Source organism: Podarcis vaucheri, assembly GCF_965113315.1.
Source record: "Podarcis vaucheri genome assembly, chromosome: 5".
Classification (NCBI taxonomy): domain Eukaryota; kingdom Metazoa; phylum Chordata; class Lepidosauria; order Squamata; family Lacertidae; genus Podarcis; species Podarcis vaucheri.
In genome coordinates, this window is record NC_138763.1 from 56798389 (window position 1) to 56822887 (window position 24499).

At 42.5% G+C, this 24499-nt stretch overlaps 1 protein-coding gene across 1 annotated transcript in view; it reads left to right on the forward strand.

Moving 5' to 3' along the window:
* The first annotated feature begins 1632 nt into the window (after nt 1-1632).
* HTRA1 (HtrA serine peptidase 1) overlaps nt 1633-24499 on the forward strand; it is a 44707-nt gene continuing 21840 nt past the window's right edge. Inside the window, exon 1 of the mRNA XM_082222780.1 lies at nt 1633-2351. Within this exon, the coding sequence (XP_082078906.1) occupies nt 1865-2351 (487 nt within the window). The 5' untranslated portion in view covers nt 1633-1864. The remainder of the gene's footprint in view (nt 2352-24499) is intronic.

Below are 24499 nucleotides of genomic sequence, written 5' to 3' on the forward strand. Positions count from 1 at the left end.
GTTTTAACTTCTAATTTGTACAATACTGTAGGACTCTTAAAAAAAAAAAAGTAGAGTCCTACAGTATTTTACAGAGACTCTAAAACTCTGAAGCTCAGTTTCACAGAATCTGCCTTGACTATGAATGACAGACCTAAAATTTGAAACCAGTTGTACCGTTTTGTTAATGCTCACCGGTCCATCTTTCTCCTTAATCATTTTCTTGTGCTTTTTCTGACCCCTTTTCACCTCTACAATATACTTTTTATCGTGAAGCAAATGTGACTGCACCATAGATTTATATAATGACATTATATCAGCAAAATAAAAAAATTCCTTCCAGTAGCACCTTAAAGACCAACTAAGTTAGTTCTTGGTATGAGCTTTCGTGTGCATGCACACTTCTTCAGATATTGAGTGTATCTGAAGAAGTGTGCATGCACACGAAAGCTCATACCAAGAACTAACTTAGTTGGTCTTTAAGGTGCTACTGGAAGGAATTTTTTTATTTTGACTATGGCAGACCAACACGGCTACCTATCTGTAATTATATCAGCAGTTTTATTATTCATTCCTTTTTTAATGATTGCCTTTTTCAGTCATCAAGCTAACCACTACGATCCCAAAGTCAGTTCCCAAATGCTCAGCTCCCATGATTGTATATGTGAAATTAAAGATTTTTTGCACCAACATGCATAAAATTCCATTTACCATCTTAAACCTTCAGTTTGAAGAGGTCCCTTTAGAAATCTTCGCAATCTTTGTTTTATCCACAATTTAGTATCATCAGCAAACCTGGCCACCTCATGGCTCACCCCTAATTTATAGGGTTGACCGAAAATTCCTGACACCTGCTGAGCGCTTTTTTTAAAAGGAAACCACCAAAATAGTGATTTTAAGCTTATGCAGCTGTTTCCGCTACTTTTTCCACAGCATTGCCATACATCCGGGTTTCCCCTGACATTTACAGGTACGCAGATTTGGCAAATTCCCCCTTGGTGCCATTTCTCCCAGGACATGTCAGGGATTTTCCTGACGTATGGCAAGCCTATCACTTAGGAGCAACTTGAAACCCCCAGTTCCCAATCCCATTCTTGGGAGATTCCGGCTTTCCCCATCTCTCCATTCACAGAACTGTCCATTTATTGCTACTCCCCGCTTCCTGCTGATTAACCAATTTCTGTTCCGCCCGAGGACCTCTCCTCTTATTCCCTGACTGCCGAGCTGAGCTCACTCACACCTTCCCACACGCCTTATGCACACGCCAACTCTTTGAATGGAAATGCCCATTAACTTTGGGGAGGGGGGCGGCGGCCTCCTCAAATACATTATTGTGTTGGCTCCTACGGAGAATGCCCCTGTTTCCACTCGGGAGTCTTGGCTGAGGTTGACAGAAAGCGCGGGTTGCGCGTAGCTCCGCCCCGCCGGCATTAAGCGCTCGCAGCTCAGCGCGCTTAGAATAACTTTCCCGGCCCAGGCTCGCCGCCGCCGCCGCCTCCGGCTTGGTGGAAATGGGCTTTGGCGGGTGCCAGCTTTACGGCTTGCCGCGGCTCCCTGCCCCACTTGGCGTGGCGGCGGCGGCGCGTTGCCTTTCCTGCCCCGGCGGTTGTGTAACCCCGCCACGTCCCCTCCCAGGCGGCGGCGGCGCGGCCAACCGACGGGCCGCTCTCCACGCGCACGGCATCTTCTCTGCCTTCCCTCCCCAGGCGCTCCGTTTAAAAGCGGCTCTCCCCGCCGCCGTTCCCATCTGCGTGCCTCGGCGAGCCAGGCGGCCAAGCGCTCTGCTGCAAACCCCTCCGCCTCGCGCGCCTTTCCCGCGCTCCAGACGCGGCGCCTTTCTCCACCCGCTTCCCGCCTTTTCTGAGAGAGAAAGCGCGCCCGAGCGATGAGGGGAGCCCTGTGGCCTCTGGCGCTGAGCTTCTTCTGCCTGCTGCCGCCGCCCGGCTGCCGGGCTCAGCTGTACGGGCGGCGCTTCGAGGAGCGGCCTTGCCCCGAGCGCTGCGAGCGCGCGCGCTGCCCGGAGCTGCCGGCCGAGTGCGCGGGCAGCGGCGAGTCTCTGGACTCGTGCGGCTGCTGCCCGGTTTGCGCCGCGCAGGAAGGCGAGCCGTGCGGGGGCCCTCCGGCCGGGGAGCCGTCGTGCGCCGAGGGGCTGCTGTGCGTGGTGTCGCCCGGCGGGCCCGGCGTGGCGGCCTCGGCCACCGTGCGCCGGCGGGCCAAGGGCGGCCGCTGCGTGTGCGCCAGCAGCGAGCCCGTGTGCGGCAACGACGGAAGGAGCTACGGCAACGTGTGCCAGCTGCGGGCGGCCAGCCGCCTCTCCGAGGGCCAGCGCCAGCCGGCCGTCATCGCCATCCAGCGGGGCGCCTGCGGGCAGGGTAAGCCTCCAGCGGGGGGAAAGGGCTCGGAGTGGGGATGGCGCAGTAGTAGGGCGCGCAGGGCGCTACAGCGGAGCTGGCGTCCCACGCTGGGCGCATTTGTTTTTCTGGGCGCTTTGCATATGGCCAGGAGCTCTTACAAAACAGAACCCGACGGCTTCCCAAGGATCAGGTCTTGTACCGAAATGGGAAAACAGGGCCAATTCAGATCTATTAATAAGGCAATCAAATGAAGGTTGGGGCCAACTCCTAGCGGCCCTTCGGCCCCCCAATAAAATATTTGAGAGGTTTCCCCCCAAGTTTAGTACGTATTGCCATTCAAATGGTGGGTGCAGGAAGAATGGACAAACTTTAACGATTACTTAGCTAAATTTGTTAAGTTAAACTAATTGGAAATAGCTTGCAGGCTTAGGAATTTATATAAGTTAAGTGATGTACAATTTCGAACTGAAAAGGTATAAGGATGTTAATGGACTAAGTTAAGTTTATAAAAATTATGATTTTGAAAGCCGTTATCAGGATATGCATGGAAATTCAACCAAAGGGAAGCGAGGAAGTCACTTAACAATGTCAATAAGTGTAATTTTGATAGGGATATGATTTATGTTTGTTTGTGTGTTTTGTTTGTGTATAATTTTGTGAAACTTAATAAAAAAAATTGAAAAAACACACAAAAACAAATGGTGGCTGCGCATCGTGTTATGTGATGGATTATGTGGGGCGGGGCTTACCAGCCCCCACCCCAATATTTTATTCAAGTTGGCACCCCTGCAGAAACGTATGAACATAAAATAAAGAAAGAAGAAAATACCGAAGAGCACCAGCAGGCTTTCCCCCTTGCATTAGCTTTGCTTCTTTAAAAATCAATCAAGCCATCCAAACCTCAGTTGGTTTCCTGCTTAGTGATGAGGGTGTCTGGGGGGGGGCGCTTCTTGGGCTACAGTTCTCCAGCGTCAGCATCCACCTGTTTTGTGTCCTATTTCTGGCCTCTAATGGTGGTAGCACAATAGAGAGAGCTCTAAAGTAGAACCATGGGGATTACTGATATGCAGATGGCTAAGAAACCAAATTCCCTGGTCAACACCTTGGAGAGTTCACATTATTCTCTCCCTCTTCTCCCCGCCCATGTGAACAATAGTTGTGAGCCATCGGTGGAGAGGAGAAAGTGTGCTCGGAGAGAAGTTTGCGTATGGGTCGAGATGGCTTGATTTAGGAGACAGGGAGAGGTAGTTTGTGCTTGTGGGAAGAGGACCGGGTAGGACTGGGTAGAAAGGTCATGAACTGGAAACAGAGGCAGGGGAAACATCTGGGCTTGATGCTGAACAAAGAGAAGTGAGTGAGATAAACCTGGAAAAGCCCATTTTTGGGTAGGCACGCTGAGAAGTGATCTGATGGGGATGGAGTGTTTGTTTTTGTTCATTGTTTTGCTGGATTCTAGAGTGAGGGTGGGGAGTGCGAAGGAAGCTAGTGTTGCTCTATATGTTGCTTTTTTTAAAAAGTAAATGATCAGTAATATAGATTTGATTCTTCTCTTTTAAAAAAATGTACACTAGCTACCTATAAGCATATCCTCTAATTCTATTTTACAGTGGCCTGCTATGAAATGTACTAAATATAATGTTATGAAGCAGTTGAGCAAGACAGCATAGGGTGGGTCAGACTGTCTGTGATGGTGTTATATCCATTGATCATAGTCCCTTGAATATTTAGAGCACAAACCTATAGATTCAGATGTCGGCCTGTTGTAGCCTTCATCGTGGATAATGTCTCCATATCTCAAGGAGCTACCGTATTTTTCGCTCTATAACACGCACCTGACCATAACACGCACATCGTTTTTAGAGGAGGAAAACAAGGGAAAAAATATTCTGAATGAAACAGTGGACGTATCATTTTTGTGCTTCATGCTGTGGCCACAGACATGTGATCTGATGGTGAATTTGGGGTGACCCAATGCAAAAATCCTGAGAATCCCTGTGGATCCATGCTTTGTAACCACGTTTTTGCACCATTGCAGCCCCAGGCAACAGTGGGTGCGTGATTTTTTTTTGGGGGGGGCAGGCTGTAGCCATGGACATGCTATGTGCTCTGATGGTGAATTTTGGCTGACCCAATGCAAAGATCCTGAAGATCCATGTGGACCCATACTTTTTAACCACGTTTTTGCACCATTGCAGCCCCAGGCAACAGTGGGTGCGTGATTTTTTTTGGGGGGGACAGGCTGTAGTCATGGACATGCTATGTGCTCTGATGGGGAATTTTGGCTGACCCAATGCAAAGATCCTGAGGATCCATGTGGATCCATGCTTTGTAACCATGTTTTTGCACCATTGCAGCCCCAGGCAACAGTGGGTGCGTGATTTTTTTTTTGGGGGGGGGCAGGCTGTAGCCATGGACATGCTGTGTGCTCTGATGGTGAATTTGGGGTGACCCAATGCAAAGATCCTGAGGATCCATGTGGATCCATGCTTTGTAACCACATTTTAAGTGGGGAGGGAAGGAAAAACACAGAAGGCTAAGAATGCAGGAGAGGGCTATAACGTGAGGAAAGGAAGGCAAAAGTTTCCCCCCACCCACCCACACAAGCCAGCCAGCGTGTGCTCTCTCTCTCTCTCTCTCTCCCTCTTTAAATGGAAGAAAGCATATTTGAATGCTGTGTGTCTCCAAAAACAAAAAGCAGGAAGTCAAATCAGAATTTTAAGCCGAACCTGTAATCTCTCTTCCCTTCACAAACATTGTTCCTCCGGAGCAGGGAGAGGATAGAAGGACGGACGCTCTGCTTTCCTCTCTACTTGCCTGGAGGGGAGGGGCTTCCCCTGCTCTTTGTTCCGTTTGAGCAAACACAGTAACGAAACAGAGAGGGCGGGCAGTAAGACCCTGAGGCAGAATGCAGGAAAGCTGCCACTTCCTCTCTTCAGGCTTCCCTTCTCCCTGAAGCGCGGTTTGATTTTTGCCTCATTTTTCGGCTCCAGGGACCACACATTCGCTCCATAACACGCACAGACATTTCCCCTTCCTTTTTAGGAGAAAAAATCTGCGTGTTATAGAGCGAAAAATACGGTAGTTTTCTGTTGCTTACACTTGAAATCTGTCTTTTGCTTGAGGGTCATTAAGGGCCAAATTACATAGCAGGTGAGTGCTTGCTTAACTCTTTCTACTTTGGCCATTTCCCCGCCTTAACCTCCCCTCACCAGCTGCTTTTCCCCTTGCAGGGCAAAATATACAAATACTTGTATGTTTCTTCTGTGGCCAGAAAACCATGCAATTGTGAATGGAAAAGCAGCCAAGAAGAAAGGGTTAATCAGTCTCCTTTCCTCCATTCAAATTTCCAGAATCTTCCAGTTACTTTTCATAAATATCTATATTCATATTAAGAGACAGTTATGCATTTGCTGTGTAACATTTGGCTTGGCTTGACTCTAGCTAAATATTTTCATTTGAAAGAATATTTATGAAAATCAACAAGAATTATGCCTTGACTAATCTGCTACCTGCTGTCTGCTTAAGACTACACTCCCACACATATTTACCTGGGAATGAGTCCCACTGAATATACTATGCTTCTCAATCAACATAGGGTCTGTCTGGAAGGCTGCAGCCCTAGCACAATTGGGAGTAAAGACCAGACTAGATGTGTGATAAATTTGTGGGCAAAAATGGGTCTGCCATTGTTTCGTTGTAGAGTGGTGGTGTTGAGGTGGGGTGATTTAAAATCCTTCCCCCTGCTCACTATCTAAAATGGTGGTTTTTTAAGCTGTTTTTCTCCTAGCAATAGAGGATGGTTCATTAGGGCAAATGGGTCACTGCCCTACAAACATCTTGTCTCCCCTTCCTCAGCCCTCACCTGCTTGCCTTCTTATTTACAGTCAGTCAGGGTGTGGTTCAGCCTGCCTCAGGGTCTGGCTTCCTGCCTTCTGCCCCATCAGTCCCAACGATTACTAACCAATTACTAACCACCACTGTCTCCCAGTGAGGCTCCATGAAGTGGATAAAATCCCTTTAAAAAGTGGCTTGGGGTGTAAATGGAGGGAATACAAAGATTCATCTCTGTCAGCCCTCCACCTGTACTTTAAATCCTCTCCACCCAAATTGGTTTAAAGGGAATTAGCAGGACCTGAGTTAAGTCCTACCACCACCATGCCCATTTGCATCCTAGGTTCTGTACAGCTCAATTTGTAGGTAAATTGGCCTTGAGGAATCTGGCTACTTGCATGTTATACATTGATAGCTAGTAACTGTGGATCATCTGGTAATACATGCAGTGAAAAGTTCATTGGGCTGGCGACAGAAGTTTTAAATCTGGGATTCTAGAACTAAGCTATGTGGTCTGGAATGCACATAGACAACTTGAGTATCTTTGAAGTACCTCCATTTATAAGAATGTGACAGAAAGGTTATATAAACATCTGGCAGACATGGGGATAGAAGGTATGGGAGCAAACACTTCATTCAAAAAAGAAAGGCCTGAAACCACATTTTATTGAAGTAGAATAAATAGCTGCTTTGATGTTGGGATATATCTGTTCTTTACACATTAAGCTTTAAGGAATCTATTTTCTTTCTAGAGTCCCCCTTTCCCCAGTATATACAGAAACACACTTCAAGCAGCTGTTGAAGAAAATCAAAAGTGGTTGCTAGAACCTTTAACCATCCATCCATTTCTACATTGCAGTTTTTCATGTTTACATACTGTTTTTTAAGTCCTTAGACTATTTTACACATTTCGTATATGAAAATAATATGGGAACTTACTTTATATGAAACCATCCCCCACAACAAATGTAGCTGGAAGGCTTAGTCTAAACTTCTGTGAAGAGCTTTATGACTAGGTGCCCTTGAGTCAAGTGACATCATGGAAAATATAATTAGATGTGCAAAGTAAGCAGCAACAGTGGAACGAATGGTTGCTGAATGGTTGCCACAAGCCTATGGACCACTTCTTGGCAATACTAAAACCCATCTCATCAGAAGCTGCACATTATTTGTTAGTTTGATATGGTGCATTTTGTTCGAGGGTAGACAAAATAAAGTTCATGATGTCATTTTTATTAAAGTGTATAATCAAGCTGATCAGTGCTGAGAACCAGCAGGGAGATCCAGCATGTTTTTTTTGGTCAGGGAAGATTTGAGCCCAAATCCTGCTCAGCTAAACTTATGATTGAGCAGAGGTGCATATGATTCCACTTTCATGCAAGTTACTGTTATGTAGCCTAATCTGTTTCACAAGGCTGTTGCATGCAGAAGGTTGTAGGTTCAAGCCCTGGCTTCCCCAAACCCTGGAGAGCTGCTGCCAGCCAGTGTAGACAGTACTGGGCTTGAAGGATCCAAGGGTCTGGCACAGTATAAGTCAGCTTCCTGTTGTTGCAAAACTGTATTCTGTGTAGGAACAAAGAAGTCTTCACTGCAGTACTGTTTAAGAGATTAGGGTTCAGGATAAGGTTGTGTGATAACATAACTCTTTCATGCTCAGCTGGTATATAAACTTACATGTGAGTATAGTAGCCCTTTGAGTATGGTGGGACTTCCTTAGAATCATAGATTTGTAGAGTTGGAAGGGACCATGTGAGTTATCTAGTCCAGCCCCCTGCCATGTAGAAATTTTTTGCCCAAGGTGGGGCTCAAAACTATGACCCTGAGTCTCATGCTTAACCGACAGAGCTATGCTCTACTGACTGAGCTATGCTATGTAAGCATCAATAGAACTGAGCTATCCATGACCTAAAGAGCCTTCCAGCATTTTGACAGATGAGACTGGCCTGACCTTGTGTTATAAATTGCTGTTGAAGGCTATATGCCAGCTAGAACATGGTTTGGCTTTCCAAAACATTAGTCATGTATTATTGATTCAAATGATTGTGGTCCTGAGGTTGTCTAATTAAAAAAGAAAAGAAAAAAGTTTCAGAATGGATGCAGCTGCAACTTTTAAAATAGTTTGCCTTCACCTCTTCAGTCCATGGTTAAAACAATTTATTTTATAACTAAATATAAAATAAACTCCTGTGATGCTGCTCTTCAGGAATAAGCAAAACAAAATATTTTTTGTACAACTTTTAGCTGTTCAGGAAGTTTTCTTTTGCGTCCTTATTAAAAATGGCAGTGCCCATTTGTATCTTGTTTTGTTTAAAATTGGTATTGTAACCAATTGGGAAAAATTTGAATTCTGTTCATTGTAATTAGCAGTGTGATCTCAAAGTCTATCTTTAAAAAATGTTCGCTTTAAGCATCACAGCAGTGCAGCTGTCTTGTCCCCACCAAGTTTAAACATTCCTAGTTGCTGAAGGAAAGCTTGCAGAGCATTCCTAATTCCTGATCTATGCTGCTGCAGGGGGTTTGGGTATGGTGGATATTTACCTTCTGCCCAGCTCTACTTGGTCCTGCCAGCAGAAGATGACAGGCATAAGGCCCTGAAATGAGGCAGAGCGGACAAAGGGTTTGCTGGCCTGGGTCCTAATCTGGACAAGCAGACAAAGGGGTGTGATTTGGGTCTCTGTGCTTCACTAAACTAGCCAGCACACCAGACATTCAGGGCAAGTAGCAGATCCTCAGTTACAAAGGGGGTTGTGCCACGCCATTCAACCACACAACTTCCAGGCTGGGAGTTAGTATTGCCCTTAAAACTTGCTTTTCTATCCCAGAAAGCTATGAGTGGAAGATGTAAAATCAAAATGGAAAAAAGTTCATTACTTCCATTCAGTACAAACCCATGCTTGTTAAGTGTGTGCCTATGACTCACACATCAGTACTTGAAAAACATATATTGCTTTCAACAATAATAGAGAAAGCAATGTACAGTCAATACATTAGCAAACACAAGAATCTAATAAAACAGCAGCAATCATAGTAGCCAGCGGAAAAACCAATAACCTCGAATTCCTCAAAATAAAAAAATTCCTTCCAGTAGCACCTTAAAGACCAACTAAGTTAGTTCTTGGTATGAGCTTTCGTGTGCATGCACACTTCTTCAGATACACATGAAAGCTCATACCAAGAACTAACTTAGTTGGTCTTTAAGGTGCTACTGGAAGGAATTTTTTTATTTTGACTATGGCAGACCAACACGGCTACCTATCTGTAACTCGAATTCCTCAGTAGTCTTATAAAAAAGTACATGAACCAGAAACTTAAATGGATGCTCTGAAGCCTACTAATACATGTATATCTTCACAAACTCTCCAGAACCCTACAAGGATTTATAAAAGGATAATGATTCAAATGTCTGCTAAACAGGACTCCCTTGTGGAAGCTTCAACTTGTCCTCCTGAGAAGATATGAACAGATTTTAACAAAGATACAAACTTAGATCATTCAGTCCCTCTAAGGATCCATCCCCTTACAGATGAAAGGATTTCTATCTCTCATGCACATCAAACTATACACATGGGTTTATCTGTCCCTTTGATCATTTAGCCTGGCCTTTTCTGAACAGTAGAGGCTCAGAGAAGTTTTTCTTCTTCCATTTCCTCTGTAGTCCCTTGAAAATCTGCTCCTGTGGGTTGGGGGATACTTGGGAGTGGAGGTGGGGGGGGATGCCCTCTCATGTGAACAGAGGAACAACTTGGGAGCTGAGCCCAAAAACTTACTCCGTTGACTTCTGCTAATAGTGCAAATTTCAGACATTTTCAGAATTCTTCAGACACTGGCTGATTTTTCCCCCTTTCAGCACATCTGACATCATTTAATTGACAAAGTTGGACAGAGCAGTATTTAAATGTTGCCACCTGTCTAGTTTTTGACCTGATTACCCAGTTCCTAGGCTTCTCGTCTGGTTTTCAGACATCTCTTTGTCCGTCCGTCCCCCACTACTTTCCCCCTCTTTACTGTAATGTGTGTGCTATGAATATGAGCTACTTAGGAGGTTTTTTTTGGAGAAGCAGTGTATGCCTTCATTTCCTCCGGCTGGGGCTTTATCTGGATGTCAGTCGGAACAAAAGAGAGGGACTGGAAAAGCAGGTCTCATCCCTGATGCAGCAAAAGCAACTTTTGGCTACTGGGTCTGATCTTTTTTATAGCAACTTATAAAGGATGCTTGAATGGCCTCAATAAACAATCCATTGTATAATTCTGGGTATTTTATTTCATATCACTTTCTCAGGGAGTATACTGTTTCCCTTTTTACAAAACGAGGTTCTTAATTAAAATAAGTTTCGATGTAATTCCCAGGATTAACATTGTTTGCTCCTTTTTCAAAAGCATAGCAATGAGTTGCAGTGCACAGTTCTTTCCTCCCCCTGTTCCCTCCTTTTTTTGCAAGTGCTTAATTGGACCAAGAGATTGAAGTGCTCCTTTGCCCCCACCAAATCACTGCTTCATAGGCAGGGATATGAATGTTGTGTGCTCTGCTATTGCTCCTCAAGTGCTGTTGCCTGTCTGGAATGTATCCTTGCACTGTGACAATGGCTCTTGCTTGCCTTAATGGAGAGTTGTGCGTTCTTAGAAACCCAACACTCTGGCATTGCTGGCATGTAGCCTCCTGTCAGATCCATTGCCTCACCTTTGCCTCTTGTCTGACCCACTGGCATGTAACCTCATCCTCCAGGCTGGAGAAGATCCACCATCATCACCCTATTTGTTCTGCTGACTGATGAAGCTCCAGCTGAATGGCCCAGCCACCTGTTTTGTGGGGAGAAATGTGTTCCTCAAAAGGTGGGGGGGGGCATGTTGCGTTCTTTGCACGGCTGGTCTGCTTGCCCATGCTTAATAATCAGCCTGTCTGAAAATACTATGGATACTTGAAAAAACATATGTTAATAAGACACAACAACAACAACAAAACTTTATTAGCAAAGCCAACAGGCCACAGCTATACAAGAATTAGAGATAGAATAAAATAAACATAAAAAGGAAATAAAAACAAACAAAAAGAGGTCCGTCAGGTGAACACGTCTGTCACTCAGATGGTGGCCCTTAATTTCACAGCTCTCTCGATGAACCTTGCGACCTTCTCAGTTGTCTGACTGTCCATATCAGATAAGAGAAAGAACAATATAATGTCTTGTGGACGGCCAGGGTTGGAGAGGATGAGTGGATGATAAGACACAAGACTACTAAAAAGACATTAAAACTCCATATTCAGATTTGTTGTAGCTGCAAAACACTTGCCTGAAAATAGGTCATCTTTTTCTAAATGCAGCTTGAGATATGGCAAGGCTCCAGTGGAAGAATGCTAAGAATTGCTATAGACATACCCTCGTTGTATGAACTTGGTCTGCTGATGGAATAATCAAGACAGCATTTTCCTGGAGATTGCAAATGAGGGAGGAGGTATGCTAGATATGTTGGATCTAATACAAGCAAAATTTTGTATGATAGAACTAGTGCCTTGACTTTTGCTCAGGCGAGTTCAGAAAAAGCTACTGAAGTTTCAGAGCATATCTCGGTTGAGAGGCAAACTCCATGAACTACACAAGCTGCAGCCCTGAACCTGCCGTGCTGGGGGAATGTTTGCTATAATGAAGTTTTACTAATGCAAAAGATAACTATTTGCAAATACAGTGCTAAAGTAAAACATAATTGCTCCCTATGTACAATAGATGCCCCAATCTAGCCATGGTAGCCTGCCTGTAGAAACAGGTTCTATATGCGGACCTGCTTTAGAAGAGGTTCAGGAGGCCACTGGACAAGGAAAGTGTGTTTTTGTTCAGCATCCTGCAATGGACTGGCGGTCCATTGGTCAACTTTTTTTTTTATGCCCAATTGCTCCATCAAAAATGTTTGCAAGTTGTAAGATACAAAGATTCCACGTGTTAATGTCACATCTCCCTTTCTTGGTTTTGTAACTACACATAAACATATTTATATATAACACATTATGCCTAAGGCTCTAACTACACATGCCATTTATTTTATAATTGCTCTTGAATGCACGTTCCTCTGCTCAAACAACAACAACAACAACAACGCTACCATGGAACCCACTCTTCTGAATTGAGGCCCTAGCATGGAAAGGGTGGGGAGTAGGGAAGTTTTAACCATTTGCAATCATCCAAATCTGGGTCATGTCCCTTCTGCCTTCCATTGACATAGGAAATAAGCTCCCATTAAAACAGGAGATTTGAAGCAAATTGCTACCATGGAAGCCAATGGGCCCCATTAGGACCATAGTGGGGGACAAAGGGTTAAAGCCTTATTGTCACCTAATCCATATTGGGCACTTTTTTGGGGTGTGTACAGGGGGCTTGCACTTTGGGGTAAACTACAAAGTAAAGTATCTTTTTTGTAATATTTTTTTACCCATTTTCAATTACAGTCCAATAATAGCTTCATTTATAACAATATAAATTTATAATACTGTACAATTATTAATACCAATCATTCAAATACCAGTAAATAAACTGTTGTCACCATTTTCTCTCTCAGGCTGGAAAGAAAAGTGGTCTATCAAACTGCAGATGCCCCAGTAAAAAACCTTAGTTCCTTGGTATCTCACAGTCTCCTTTCATCCTTCCAGCTGAAGATATATGAGCAAATATACTTCTAATTATATTAAATTCCAAGTCTTCTTAGCGTCATTCAGTTCATTTTGTAGATAATAAAGGATGGGGAAGAACCAGCTCTAAGTTTCCATCTAAACCTTTTGCAAAATAGAGCTTCCCTCCTTTTTTCCTTTTCCCCCCACACAGTTTTGTTTGATGTTATATTCCATATTTATAATCCAATTTCTTCCATCCTCACTTATACAAATATAATTTGAACCAACATTCAGAGGAGGGCTGCTGAATCATAAATGTAGAGAAGAAAATATTAAACAAAGAAACAGTAGCCTCCCCTCCCCCACCATCTTTTGCACCTAATGAAGTCTTACCTCAAGTTCAAACCTTGAAGTCCTTGCAGTTGGTTTGTTACGCAGTTTGTGATCTCATCTCTTCTAGCACACGCCTGTACTTTAGTCCAGTTAAGCTCTAATTAACAGGAAAATCTCTGCTTCTTAATGGTGGCATTGGAGGGTTTTCGGCAAGTGAAGTGCTTTCACATTCAGTGCCCCCCTACCCCCCCCCCGCATTCCATGCTGGAGCGAGAGCCAGGTACTGAGACAAACTGAGTGAAGCCGTTCTCCCCATCCTTGGAGGGAATGTGCAAGAATGATTGTTACCCAGAATCATCCTTGTTTTTCCTTCGCCAATGAGCTCCCGCTGTCATGGGAGCTGCCCCCATTAAGGCAGAGCGGAACCGGAAGCCACAAAGTAAAGTATCTTGTGTACTTTGGCCTTGCGTGTACGTGCACCATAGCTGCAGAGTGCTTGCTGCTAGATCGTGCCAATTTTATTATGAGGTTGACTTTCCCAGTCCTTGGACTACTGCCTGGGGAATAGAGTGAACTTCTGAGACCACAGTAGTTGGCCATTCTTGGACTAGGTGATTAATTGTAGTATGAAGTTCTCTGTCTCTCAGTGTAGCCCTTAGGCTGAACTCCCCCCCCCCCCCCAAGTTCTGGCATGCCAAAGAAAAGCAAAAAAAAAGCAAAGCAAAACAATGATGAACTCTTTCAGCACATGCTAACTTGCTCATGTATATGTTTGCAGCATCCCATTGAAAAAAGTGAAGCAAGTAAGCTAAAGCTAACTCTGGCCTTGCTACTTTCTACCCATGCACAAATCAGATGAAGATGCATTCATATTGATTTCTAAATTTAGAGCAAGCCTTGGGAGTGAGTGGACAACTATTAATTCAGGTGCAAACTTTTAAAACATCGTTTTGATTGAAAACTTGATTATCCTTTCTGTTACACAAACGTTGCTGAATTATTACCAAAAGCTTATTATGCCAGATTTAGGAGAAACACATGGCTGGAAGTAGACTTTCAATGTGCTTTCTGAATTCCAGGAATAAGATGTTGTAAATGGTATCTTGGATTTCAAACATGTATCCAGATAAATTTGTAGCTAGTTGTGAAACAAACATAAAATGATTAAACTCCTAGGCACTCATTTTAGTTTGCTTTGAAATTTGACTAAGATTTACAGAGCTTCGGCGCTGTGTAGGAGCTGTCTTTTCCATCTGTCTGTTAGTATTTTAGGTTTTTTATTTTGGTCTTGTAGGCTATTTTGTATTTATTTATTGAGACATTTCATGGAGACAGCTGGCTCTTTGTGCCTACAGCAATGATCTCTGGTGTACTGAATATTAACACTCATCAGACATTCTCTTTCACTAGAACATCCTCCTAAATGGAATAGCTGCATCCTGTTTTCCAAAAGCTAAATGTCAAAAATTTACATAAAGCCCAAATGTGGTGCACATTTTTGTTATCACATTGAGTCCCATTTTCCTTTGACCATTTTATTTCCCTTCAGCATGGTTTCCTGGCCATCAAAGTAGAAGTAATTATGAAAGCCCCATGTTTTATCTATTATGTTATTAATTTAATTGGCAAAATGAGTAAGAATTTACCTTTCAAATCAAAGCAGATAAATATAGATAGAAAGTGGGTCATGGATAAAGAGTTGGTCACATTGGCTTGGTTCAGACCAACCACCAGACCACAGTTTAGTGCTATATGAATGTGCCTCAAACTCCCACATCCCCTCAACTCACATGCTGTGATTGCTTTCCTTACCACTTGTTTACAAACCATAGTTTGCCATTACATGTGAACCAAGCAAACCATGGTTTGGCACCATACAGGAGAGAATTGGATTCACAGTGCACAAGGAGAAGAGTATCTATGTGAGGGTGAGGCTGGTTCATGTCCTGCAGAGCTACTGTTTGGTGTTAAATCTGAACTGAACTAGCATCCTCTTAAAATTCTGATGGTTCAGTTTTATTAACAAAACATAATTTATATTTTAAGACATATTTAACTTGGCTAAGGGACGCGGGTGGCACTGTGGGTTAAACCACAGAGCCTAGGGCTTGCCGATCAGAAGGTTGGCGGTTCAAATTCCCGCGACGGAGTGAGCTCCCGTTGCTCGGTCCCTGCTCCTGCAAACGTAGCAGTTTGAAAGCACGTCAAAGTGCAAGTAGATAAATAGGTACCGGTCTGGCGGGACGGTAAACAGCGTTTCGATGTGTTGCTCTGGTTCGCCAGAAGCAGCTTAGTCATGCTGGCCACATGACCTGGAAGCTGTACACCGGCTCCCTTGGCAAGATGAGCGCCGCAACCCCAGAGTCATCCATGACTGGACCTAATGGTCAGGGGTCCCTTTACCTAATGTGAGTTGCTCATGCAGGCAACCCAAGGGAGTCCTCATTACAGGCTTTGAAATAGGTTGAGCCAGTGCTGATGGTCCACAGCCTGACTGGTGAGGGTGTGGAACAGGATGCAGAACTGTGCACTTCATTACTCCACCCTCTTAAGTGAGAATCCCCAGTTACGCAGTTTAAGGGTTAAGTTGCCACATTAACAAAGGCTAATGCTAATCGGGATTTGCTCTTAGTTAAGCTTTCTTTTAACTGAGGTTTGACGCAAGTTCAGAATCCTACTTAAGAGAAAAAACCTAGGAAGTGTTAACTGTGGCTAACATTAATGGCAACAAATACCGTATTTTTTGCACCATAACACTCACTTTTTTCCTCCTAGAAAGTAAGGGGAAATGTCTGTGCGTGTTATGGAGGAAATGCCTACAGGTGGCATGCCTACGGATTTTCCTCCTCTAAAAACTACGTGCGTGTTATGGTCGGGTGCGTGTTATAGAGCGAAAAATACGGTAACTCTTAAGGATGCATAATGCCAGTGGGTAGAATTAGTGGTATAAAGGGGAATCCTGTGGTTGGTGTATGATCCCTTAAACACCATTAAAGATGGAGCGAATTATGTCTGAAGGAGCTTATATTTTCAAGTTTCCTCACTTTTCACCTAAGTTACTCTGTTTGAGACAGGTCTGTGATGAGCCCAGTTCTGTCTGTTGCATTATCCCCACTGCATATCTTGCCTTCTTAGAAATCATTTTCAGCATTGTTCCATATATATTTTATCTGAGGCTCCTGAGCAGAACCTTTGTAAGACAGACCCTTTAATGCTGGAGTTCATTTGCTATAGAAATGCCCAGATCCCCATTTTTCATCAGCTACTGAGTATTTGTCATTCCTGGGTTATTTTAGTCATTTGGCACTGTTCTCCTTGGTTTATTTCCCTTCCTGTCTCGTCAGAAAGCTTTCTTCCTCATTGATTTTGAAGATCAATAAATGCTTCTCAAATATTTCCACTGATGTAACTTCCAGACAGCTTCGATGGAGCAAATGCAAAATGCAGTAAATAATGTTAGGAAGCCCACTGGTAATATTTGGTAATTTTAAGGGTAGCTTCTTTTGCAGCTTGCCAAGTTTTAATTAAACTTCATGCCAGCCACCTTTGATGGAATATTATAACCATTTCAAAAGTAGGGTTGAGAAATTGTGGTTAAATACTATTCACCATGACTATTGCAGCTGAGAATAGAACCGTTAAGTCACGAGTTGTCAACACCTACTTTAAGCAGTACACTCACTTTTCTTTACCAAGAAATGCTCTGTTTTCCTGCTTTTCTTGCCGATGTTTTGTAGCAGCTGCTACCACTATAGTTGTGAAGATGTTTGGCTGATTCATAGACCGCTGACTGTGGTTTACAATTTAGCAGGGAAAAGACTTCCTGTTTAGAGCCAAGCTATTCCTGCATGAAGGAACAAACATGACTGCATTCTTTATTTTTTATTTAAAAAAATAATTAAAAGGGACTAGCCTAACCAGGAACTGGACTAAGAACTGTGAATCCCAGATTCAGATCTTAACTCAGAGCTGTTTCATCCATTACAATTTCCAATATGGAATTGTAGTGTAGGAAAAAAGTATGTACATTTTCACATTTGAAGTGCAATGAGTTTTTCTGCTGAGACACACCAGATGGGCAGGCAACACTGAAAATAAACTTTAGCCACATTTAAAATAGCTTTATGCTGTCATATTTTTCCTCCTTCCACTCCATCCCTATTTTGTTTTGTGCCATGCATTTAAAAGCAGGGTCTATCTTGTTTTTATTATTATTATTGATCTGCAAACTGCTCAGGGGAGTCTCTTTTGGCTGAGAAGTAGAGCAAAAATGCTACAAACAAACAAACAAACAAACAAACCACTCACATTGAATGAATTTATCCTATGCAGAGGTCAAAGAAGTGCCCATTCATTAGTTATCCAGAGCTTTTGTTATCCTATAGCAGATGTTAAGCAAGACATTAGAAATAAAGGCTGTGTCCATGGAAACAGACACAATTTTCTGTAGTGGTTGTTCAGGACTAAGCAGCTTTATTATTTACAAATAATGAAGAGTGCATCCTCTTGTGGTTTACAATGTTACATAAGGTTTTCTATTAATGACGATGTGCCTGTTAATCTGGTTTCAATTCACATGTCCTGGTAGATAAAGCAGAGCCAGGGAGAAGCACTGCACATTTGGGATTGTAACTAAAATTATTAAATGGTTTATTGATATACAATAGAAAACAGAAAAAGAAATATGTGAATTGACCATATAAGAACATAAATGGACATCCATCAAAGCTCTGCAAGATGGATGGCCTATCTGTGATCCTCCAGATATTGAATTGCATCTCCCATCAGACCCAGCTAGCAATGCCATGGTCAGTGATGTAGTGCAGCAACACCTGGAGCCATAGCCTAGCACCCCAGTATCCCTGCTGTATAGTGTAAACAAAGCAGTACAATATCACTAGAATCATCATCATCAAGGCTATGTAGTGTGAATAATAGCATAACCATAGGAGAATTCACAAACCAACTATAATTTGCATAAGAATAAGTAGCAAAGCTACCAGTAAAGAAATCTGAATAAGAATAAAATGAGGACCTATTTGTCTCTCCAGCCCATTTCAGTTTAAAGCACTGTTTTACCACTGCTCCCTGAAGAGCAGTGGTCCTTGTGTTGTAGCAAGTTTCTCTACACGTGGAAAAATAAGCTGTTTGAGGCTCTCCAAGTGTAACTTTAAAAACTCCAAATTAAACAGCTTGACTAACAGTGCTGCTGCTCTCAGTCTTTGGAGAAATGGATCAAGATTCCATGGGCCTATTAACATGTTTTAACTAACACACACGCTTCTAAGGGAGGCAAAAAGATCCTGAGAGTTATGAAGGGGGTTCATTGGCTTTTGGCACAGCACAAACACTGCTGATTGGAAGGGGATTGGTTGATGCACACTGCTATCTAAAAGCACTACTTAGGAAAAGGTTGGGGTGAACACATGAGTCTTCTGCAAGATCTATTACAGAGAACATTCCTTTTATTATGCACAGAAAATTCAAACTATTACTTCCATAGATTTATTGCTTAAATATAATTTTTATGGATTGGTAACACTGTTCAACAGCTTCTGTACATACATTATTTGAAACATGGATGATTCTATCAAATCAGCTTTCCCTATAGTTCTCTCTAATCCTGGTGAAACATCCTATGTTGCATTTAAATAATTCTCCTGTTTTCCAAAACACTATAATTACTTCTTCCTTTCAGATACCTTACCCAAACTGTGAACTTGCATCTGAAATGTAACCGTTATGAAGTGTAATATGTTAAAAAATAAGGACTAAAAGAGAAAAGGAGTGCCAATGTTAGCTTTTCCTTTCCGGGGATGGGGGGGGGGAATCCCTGGCATTGCTTTCATACTGAAGTCATACATAACTTTGGTTTCTGTGCAGAAAACGAGGTATGCTCTGACTTCACGAACAAAGTGGTGCTGATCCTATAATGCTGTTCTTTCTCATTGTCTTTTAAACTTTTTCTTTAAGGTCTATGGAGACCAGAATCTTAAGTAAAATTTAACTAGCTCACTTCCATGGGGCTGTGGACTTTCTGTTTTTCAGAAGCTATCCATGTTGCCACACAGAAATCTATTGACCCTCTATGCACATCACCATAAACCAGGGTTGCCAACTTTTCTGGGCCCGCGGGTACATTTGCAAACTGAACAAACTGCTGTGGATGCCACAGACATGCCACAACCTAGCACATACCACAACTTATTCTATTAGCTACAGCAGAATGTTTTTTCGTGCCTCCTTTCTATTTTCAGCAGGGGGAGGGGACCCTGCAGGCACCAGAGAAGGCCTCTTTGGATCCCTGCCACAAACCAGACACAATGGCTAAGACCCAGACTAAGTACTCACTGGTTTCAATGGGAACTAAATTAAGTCTTAAAGACGTAATTTGTCCCAATGACTTCAGTGAGGCCTATGCACAACAAATTTAGTCTGCTTTGTGTCTGGAAAAGTACTCTGGAGTAAGAGTGAAGCCTAGATGTTCTCACCATCTGTAACACATGCAAAGAAATGTATCTATTTTCTACATTTTTTTATTTATTTTTTGGTGATGAACAAGGAACTTGCTGTTGATGGAAACCCAAACCTGAACATAAAGTCTATAGTCTTAATATTTAATTTTGAATAATGCAGCAGTCAGTGCTTTTGGTGGCTAGGTCTGTTCAGTGTTTTTGGCATTGCATTTCTCTTATTCAAGGCCTGTTGGTACACATGCAGTCCCAACCCACTTTCAACTTATGTGTAGGATGGAATATGCTTAAAAGGCTCTTACCCATGTGCTGGGCAGTGAGTGTGTAAAATCAAGAGCTGTGGTAGTGGCCAGGCAGCTGATCTATCAGTCAGTAGGTTCTGGTTCAAATGTGGCCTTTGTCATTAACATACTAGACAAGCCACTCTCTTGTCAGCCTAGGCTCCTCTCCCATTTTACATATGAGATAATAAATGGCCAGTCTTACAACTTGGTTGTAAAAGTTATATTGTATCAGTATTATTTATCATTATGTGCATCCCAGCACTGCCACAATTTGAGATGTTTCTGAAGGATAGCCTTCAGGATAACAACTCTAGCAAAGTGCCTCTAGCAAATTATTAGCATAATGTCCATGGAAGCTAATGCCATGGTAAATCTCTTCATCACTAAAGAGCTTTAAGATTCACCTGAAATGTGTGCATGCAGAGACTGAAGGTGTGCATTGGCAGGATCTTGCAAATTAAGCTAGGGCAAGCTAAGATGACCCAGTCTCACTGCTCACAAGACATCCAATGAGATCATTGCTGAGGCTTGGTGAGTCCTGCTTAATTTTAGTCTGGGAACACTAAAACAGATGTACAGAAATGCTGTGAATTAAAATGAAAAGGAAAAAAAAAACTTTATAAAAGATGAATGGCTATGGACAACTGGTAAACTGTGCTCCTGTGCATTAGCTACTTTTTATTTCTCTCTTCTTCCTGCCATGATTCTAGACTGACAAAGAGCAAGGATGGGGACTGGGAGAATGGTGTGCAACAGAAACATCTTTTCCCATGCTGAGAGACACTCTGAGGAAAGCACTGTCCCCTGAGAAAATAGCTTGAAAAATTGTGAGGTTCTTTCATTTGTTTTCAGCGAGGAACTTGAGAATGTGTTTCTTAACTGCTCACAGAGTTCCATTATGAAAGTCCTAGCAATCTGTGTATGTAGAAGGCAAGATGTTTTCCATTAGATCAGTTTCTCTCCCCCACAACATCTGTTGCAAAATTGTGTTATACAACTCAAATGGTTTGCGCAAGAATAACGTAAGATACACAAGAAAAGCCCTTCTGGATCTAACCAAAGGTACATCTAGCCCCAGCATCCTGTTTCTAACAGTGGCAAGCCAGATGCCTCTCGGGTAGCTTGGAAGCAAGGCATGAAAGCAGCCCTGCCCACTCCACCCCAAGATACACTGCTCCACACCTTTATTTAATATTCATGATCATAGCTGTTGATAGGCCTGTCTGCAAATTTGTCTCTTAGACAACTCTTAAACATCTTACCATTTTTATCTTCCGGAAGAGAATTCCATAAGTCAAGCATGTGTTGTTTGAATAAGTCTTTTTTTATCCTTTATTGAATATACTGCTAATCAGGTTCACTAGATAACCCTGAGATGTAGTATTAAGACAGATGGAGGGCAAAAAAACCCTTTCCAACCACTTTATCCACAGGCAGATATAATTTTATAAATCTTTCATTACCTGTTGAATTAGCCTTTCCTCTGAGGAAAGATACTCCAAATCCTGATATTACTGGTTGCCCTCTTCTTCAGCTTTATGGTATGCACTTTGAGGTGGGTTCAGCAGAACTGTACAGAGTATTCTAATGTGGCATTATTATGTATATTAGCTGTCTTGTTTTCACCTCTGTCCTAATAATCCCTAAGATGGAACTTGCCTTTTTTACTGTCAATGCATACTCAGAGTTGACAAATTATTAAACTGTTCAACATGACCAAGAGCGCTTTCCTGGACAGTCCCCATCAATTCAGACCCATAAACCTATAGAAGAAGCTAAATGTTTTGCATCTTTGTGGTTCATTTTACACATCTTTTCGATCTCCAGTACTCCCTGTACATATTTGTTATCAAGCAGTCCAACTTGCCTGGATTTTTTGTTTTGCTTCTTATTGTGCGTTTGAGCCCCACGTTGGGCAAAGCATACCCGCATTGCAGGGATTGGACTAGGTGACCCTTGTGCTCGAATTTGAATTTGGACTTGGAGAAAAACAGACAGAAAGTTTAGGCTTGACTCTGCTGAAATGTAACATTGATGTGGCTGCAAACTTTGTACTTTGGGGATCTCTGCAAGTTATAGGCACACCCTAGATTCCAGTATTCTCCGTGTTTATATTTTGTAGGTATTGCAAAGGCACCGTAAGTTTCACCATATGGGATAGACTCTGTAAAGAAGCTACCCTTTGAACCTCCTACTGTTTGGGAAAGCTGGTCAGGGGCTGCTGTCTTCATGGCAATATCATGCCTATATATCTAATTAACAAAATTAAAAGACAACTGGGGCAGTTGTCATTTTTAAATTTAATTTGCCCAGTATACAATGTGTGGATGAATTAATAGTTGAACTGTTTAGTGTAGTGACTGCCCAGACAGTGATTTAAACTTATGTGAGAGAGTTAAGTAAATGCTGGGAGATCTGGTTCCCCACCTGTCCTCCCCACCCCCCGTCACTAAATTAATTATGAAATGATGGTTTGTCATTTCTAACCATAGCTAGGTATCTCTTGCCTGCTGTTACTTAGAAATCCCATGGTTTTTGTTCTACTGCAGTTCCCATTTCTTAAAGTAAAACGGGAAAGGAATTTTCATGGAGCACAGCAGTCAGCTCTGCCTCTCCTTCCAAGGAGAATGTTTACTCTGGAGAGCCATACATTCATGTTGCAAATAGGTAAAAACTGGATAGATCTAAGAAAGGGATACTTGTTTATAGAACTCTCATCTTGTATGTTGTGCTAAAGTTTCATTTGCTGCAAAAAGACAGAAACACTATTTGATTATAAATAGTGTTTCTGTCTGTCCTTTTTTGCAGTAAATGTAACTTTAAAACAACATACAAGATGAGAGTTCTATAAACAATTGTCAAAGCAATTGTATTTCCTTTAGGATGTGGTGGCTTAATTGTTCTGGTGCAGCATCACAGTTGCATCCCACCCCAATCTCCAAGCAGTACAGGATTCCAGGGGTTCCAGGCACTTACTCAGGGTTCAGTTTCTTTGGAATGAGGGACAGTGGAGACCATGGTGTCTTTATGATATCTGGTTAATTTATACATATATACAACCTGAACCTACAATGGTTAATGCTCACAGCTTTAACAACCGCAGAAGGTCTTGTTTCTCCCATAGTTACAGCCTTGGATTCAAGCAGAAATCAAGGATGGCATTCACTCTCTGGATTCTGTCTGCTTATAGCAGCTCTCATACACAGCTTTGGCTATTGACTTTCTCAGTACTCAGGGGAGGGGGCCCACCCATTTCCCCTCTAGCACAGAGCAGCTTCCTTTGTCAGACTAACTACCCATACCTGGCCTTTGCTTGGCTAATTCAACAATGGAATATACCATTAGATTTTAACCCTTTGCTAGATCCAAGAATTAGAAGGGATTCATACAGCCTAACCTACCCCACAACTCACAACAGTACTTTGATGAATTGAAGCCTGTAACTAGCACTGACACCTTATACCTGTGTAGTCTTTTCTTAAAGTGTTTCATTTGGGGGGGGGGGTTCAGTTTATGCCTCATGCCCCAGCTAGAAAAATTACTGTTGTTGGTTTTTGGATCAATAATTTAGATCCAGGGAAAGTCTATTGCTAAATATTTTGGCAGTCTATTGTGGAAGTATTCCTAGAAATGAGACACATCTGTCAGTTATAAGTAAAACAGAGCAGAATCATGAAGAGTGGTGGACAGAAGGATCTGGGCCATCAGTAGCAGCTTATGGGAGGCAGGAAAGTTAATTGAATTGAGCTTGAGTTATAAAATGCAATTGTTAGGGCCCTTGGGAGGTCTGGCTAATGTGTGGTTTTATGTCCAGGTCCTGTAAATGTTGTTTTACTGAAGTGAACATAGAATGCTATTATGGGTCATTCCCATAATAACCACTCCCTAGAGGTGAGTGTACCTAACCCTGTTCCTAGCAGGACACCTGGCACAATGCAGATTTCTACCCAGAGGTCTCATTTGTGCTGCAGTTTGCAGGCAGGTAGGAAACAGCAGCAGGTGGGAGTGCCACTGTTTCTTCCTTTCTTCATACTCTGGACAAAGGAGAGAGGATGCTTAATCTCTTTCAAGCCCTCTGTGCATGCCGGAGTGACCAACGGAAGGGCTCATTGTTGTCACAAATAGTGACCGGCTAGTAAGCCAAACCAACGTTTGTTAACTCATGAAGCTAATTATACATAATTTTAGCAGTGTGTTAATTATATTTTGTAACTGAGAGGAGCCTCTGCTGAAACTGTGATGCTAGTATATTAGATGATATAAGTAGTTCTTACCTGGCATTTGTGAGAGGAGCACATAATAGAGGTGAGATAAGTGGCACACTTGTGCACAGCTCTGCTAGGTAGCTGAGGATGTTTATGATATGGCTATATGTGAAAATGCCCTGCCTTGTGGCAGCCTCAGAGGTGTGGTGACTCATTTGATAAATATGGGGGTGCTAAAACTGAGTAATCTTCTTTGTAATATAATGAGACCCAGTGCTTTTATTGGAGCAAGTTCCCCCCACCCTCACGATTTTATTAATTAAAAATAATCTCAACAACAGTCTTGTTGTGAGCTCTTAGACTTTTTTTAAAGAAATGTTTTTCATAGATATCAACTCTATTTTTAATACGAGTATTTTGCAACTCTTTATTGCTGACATTGATG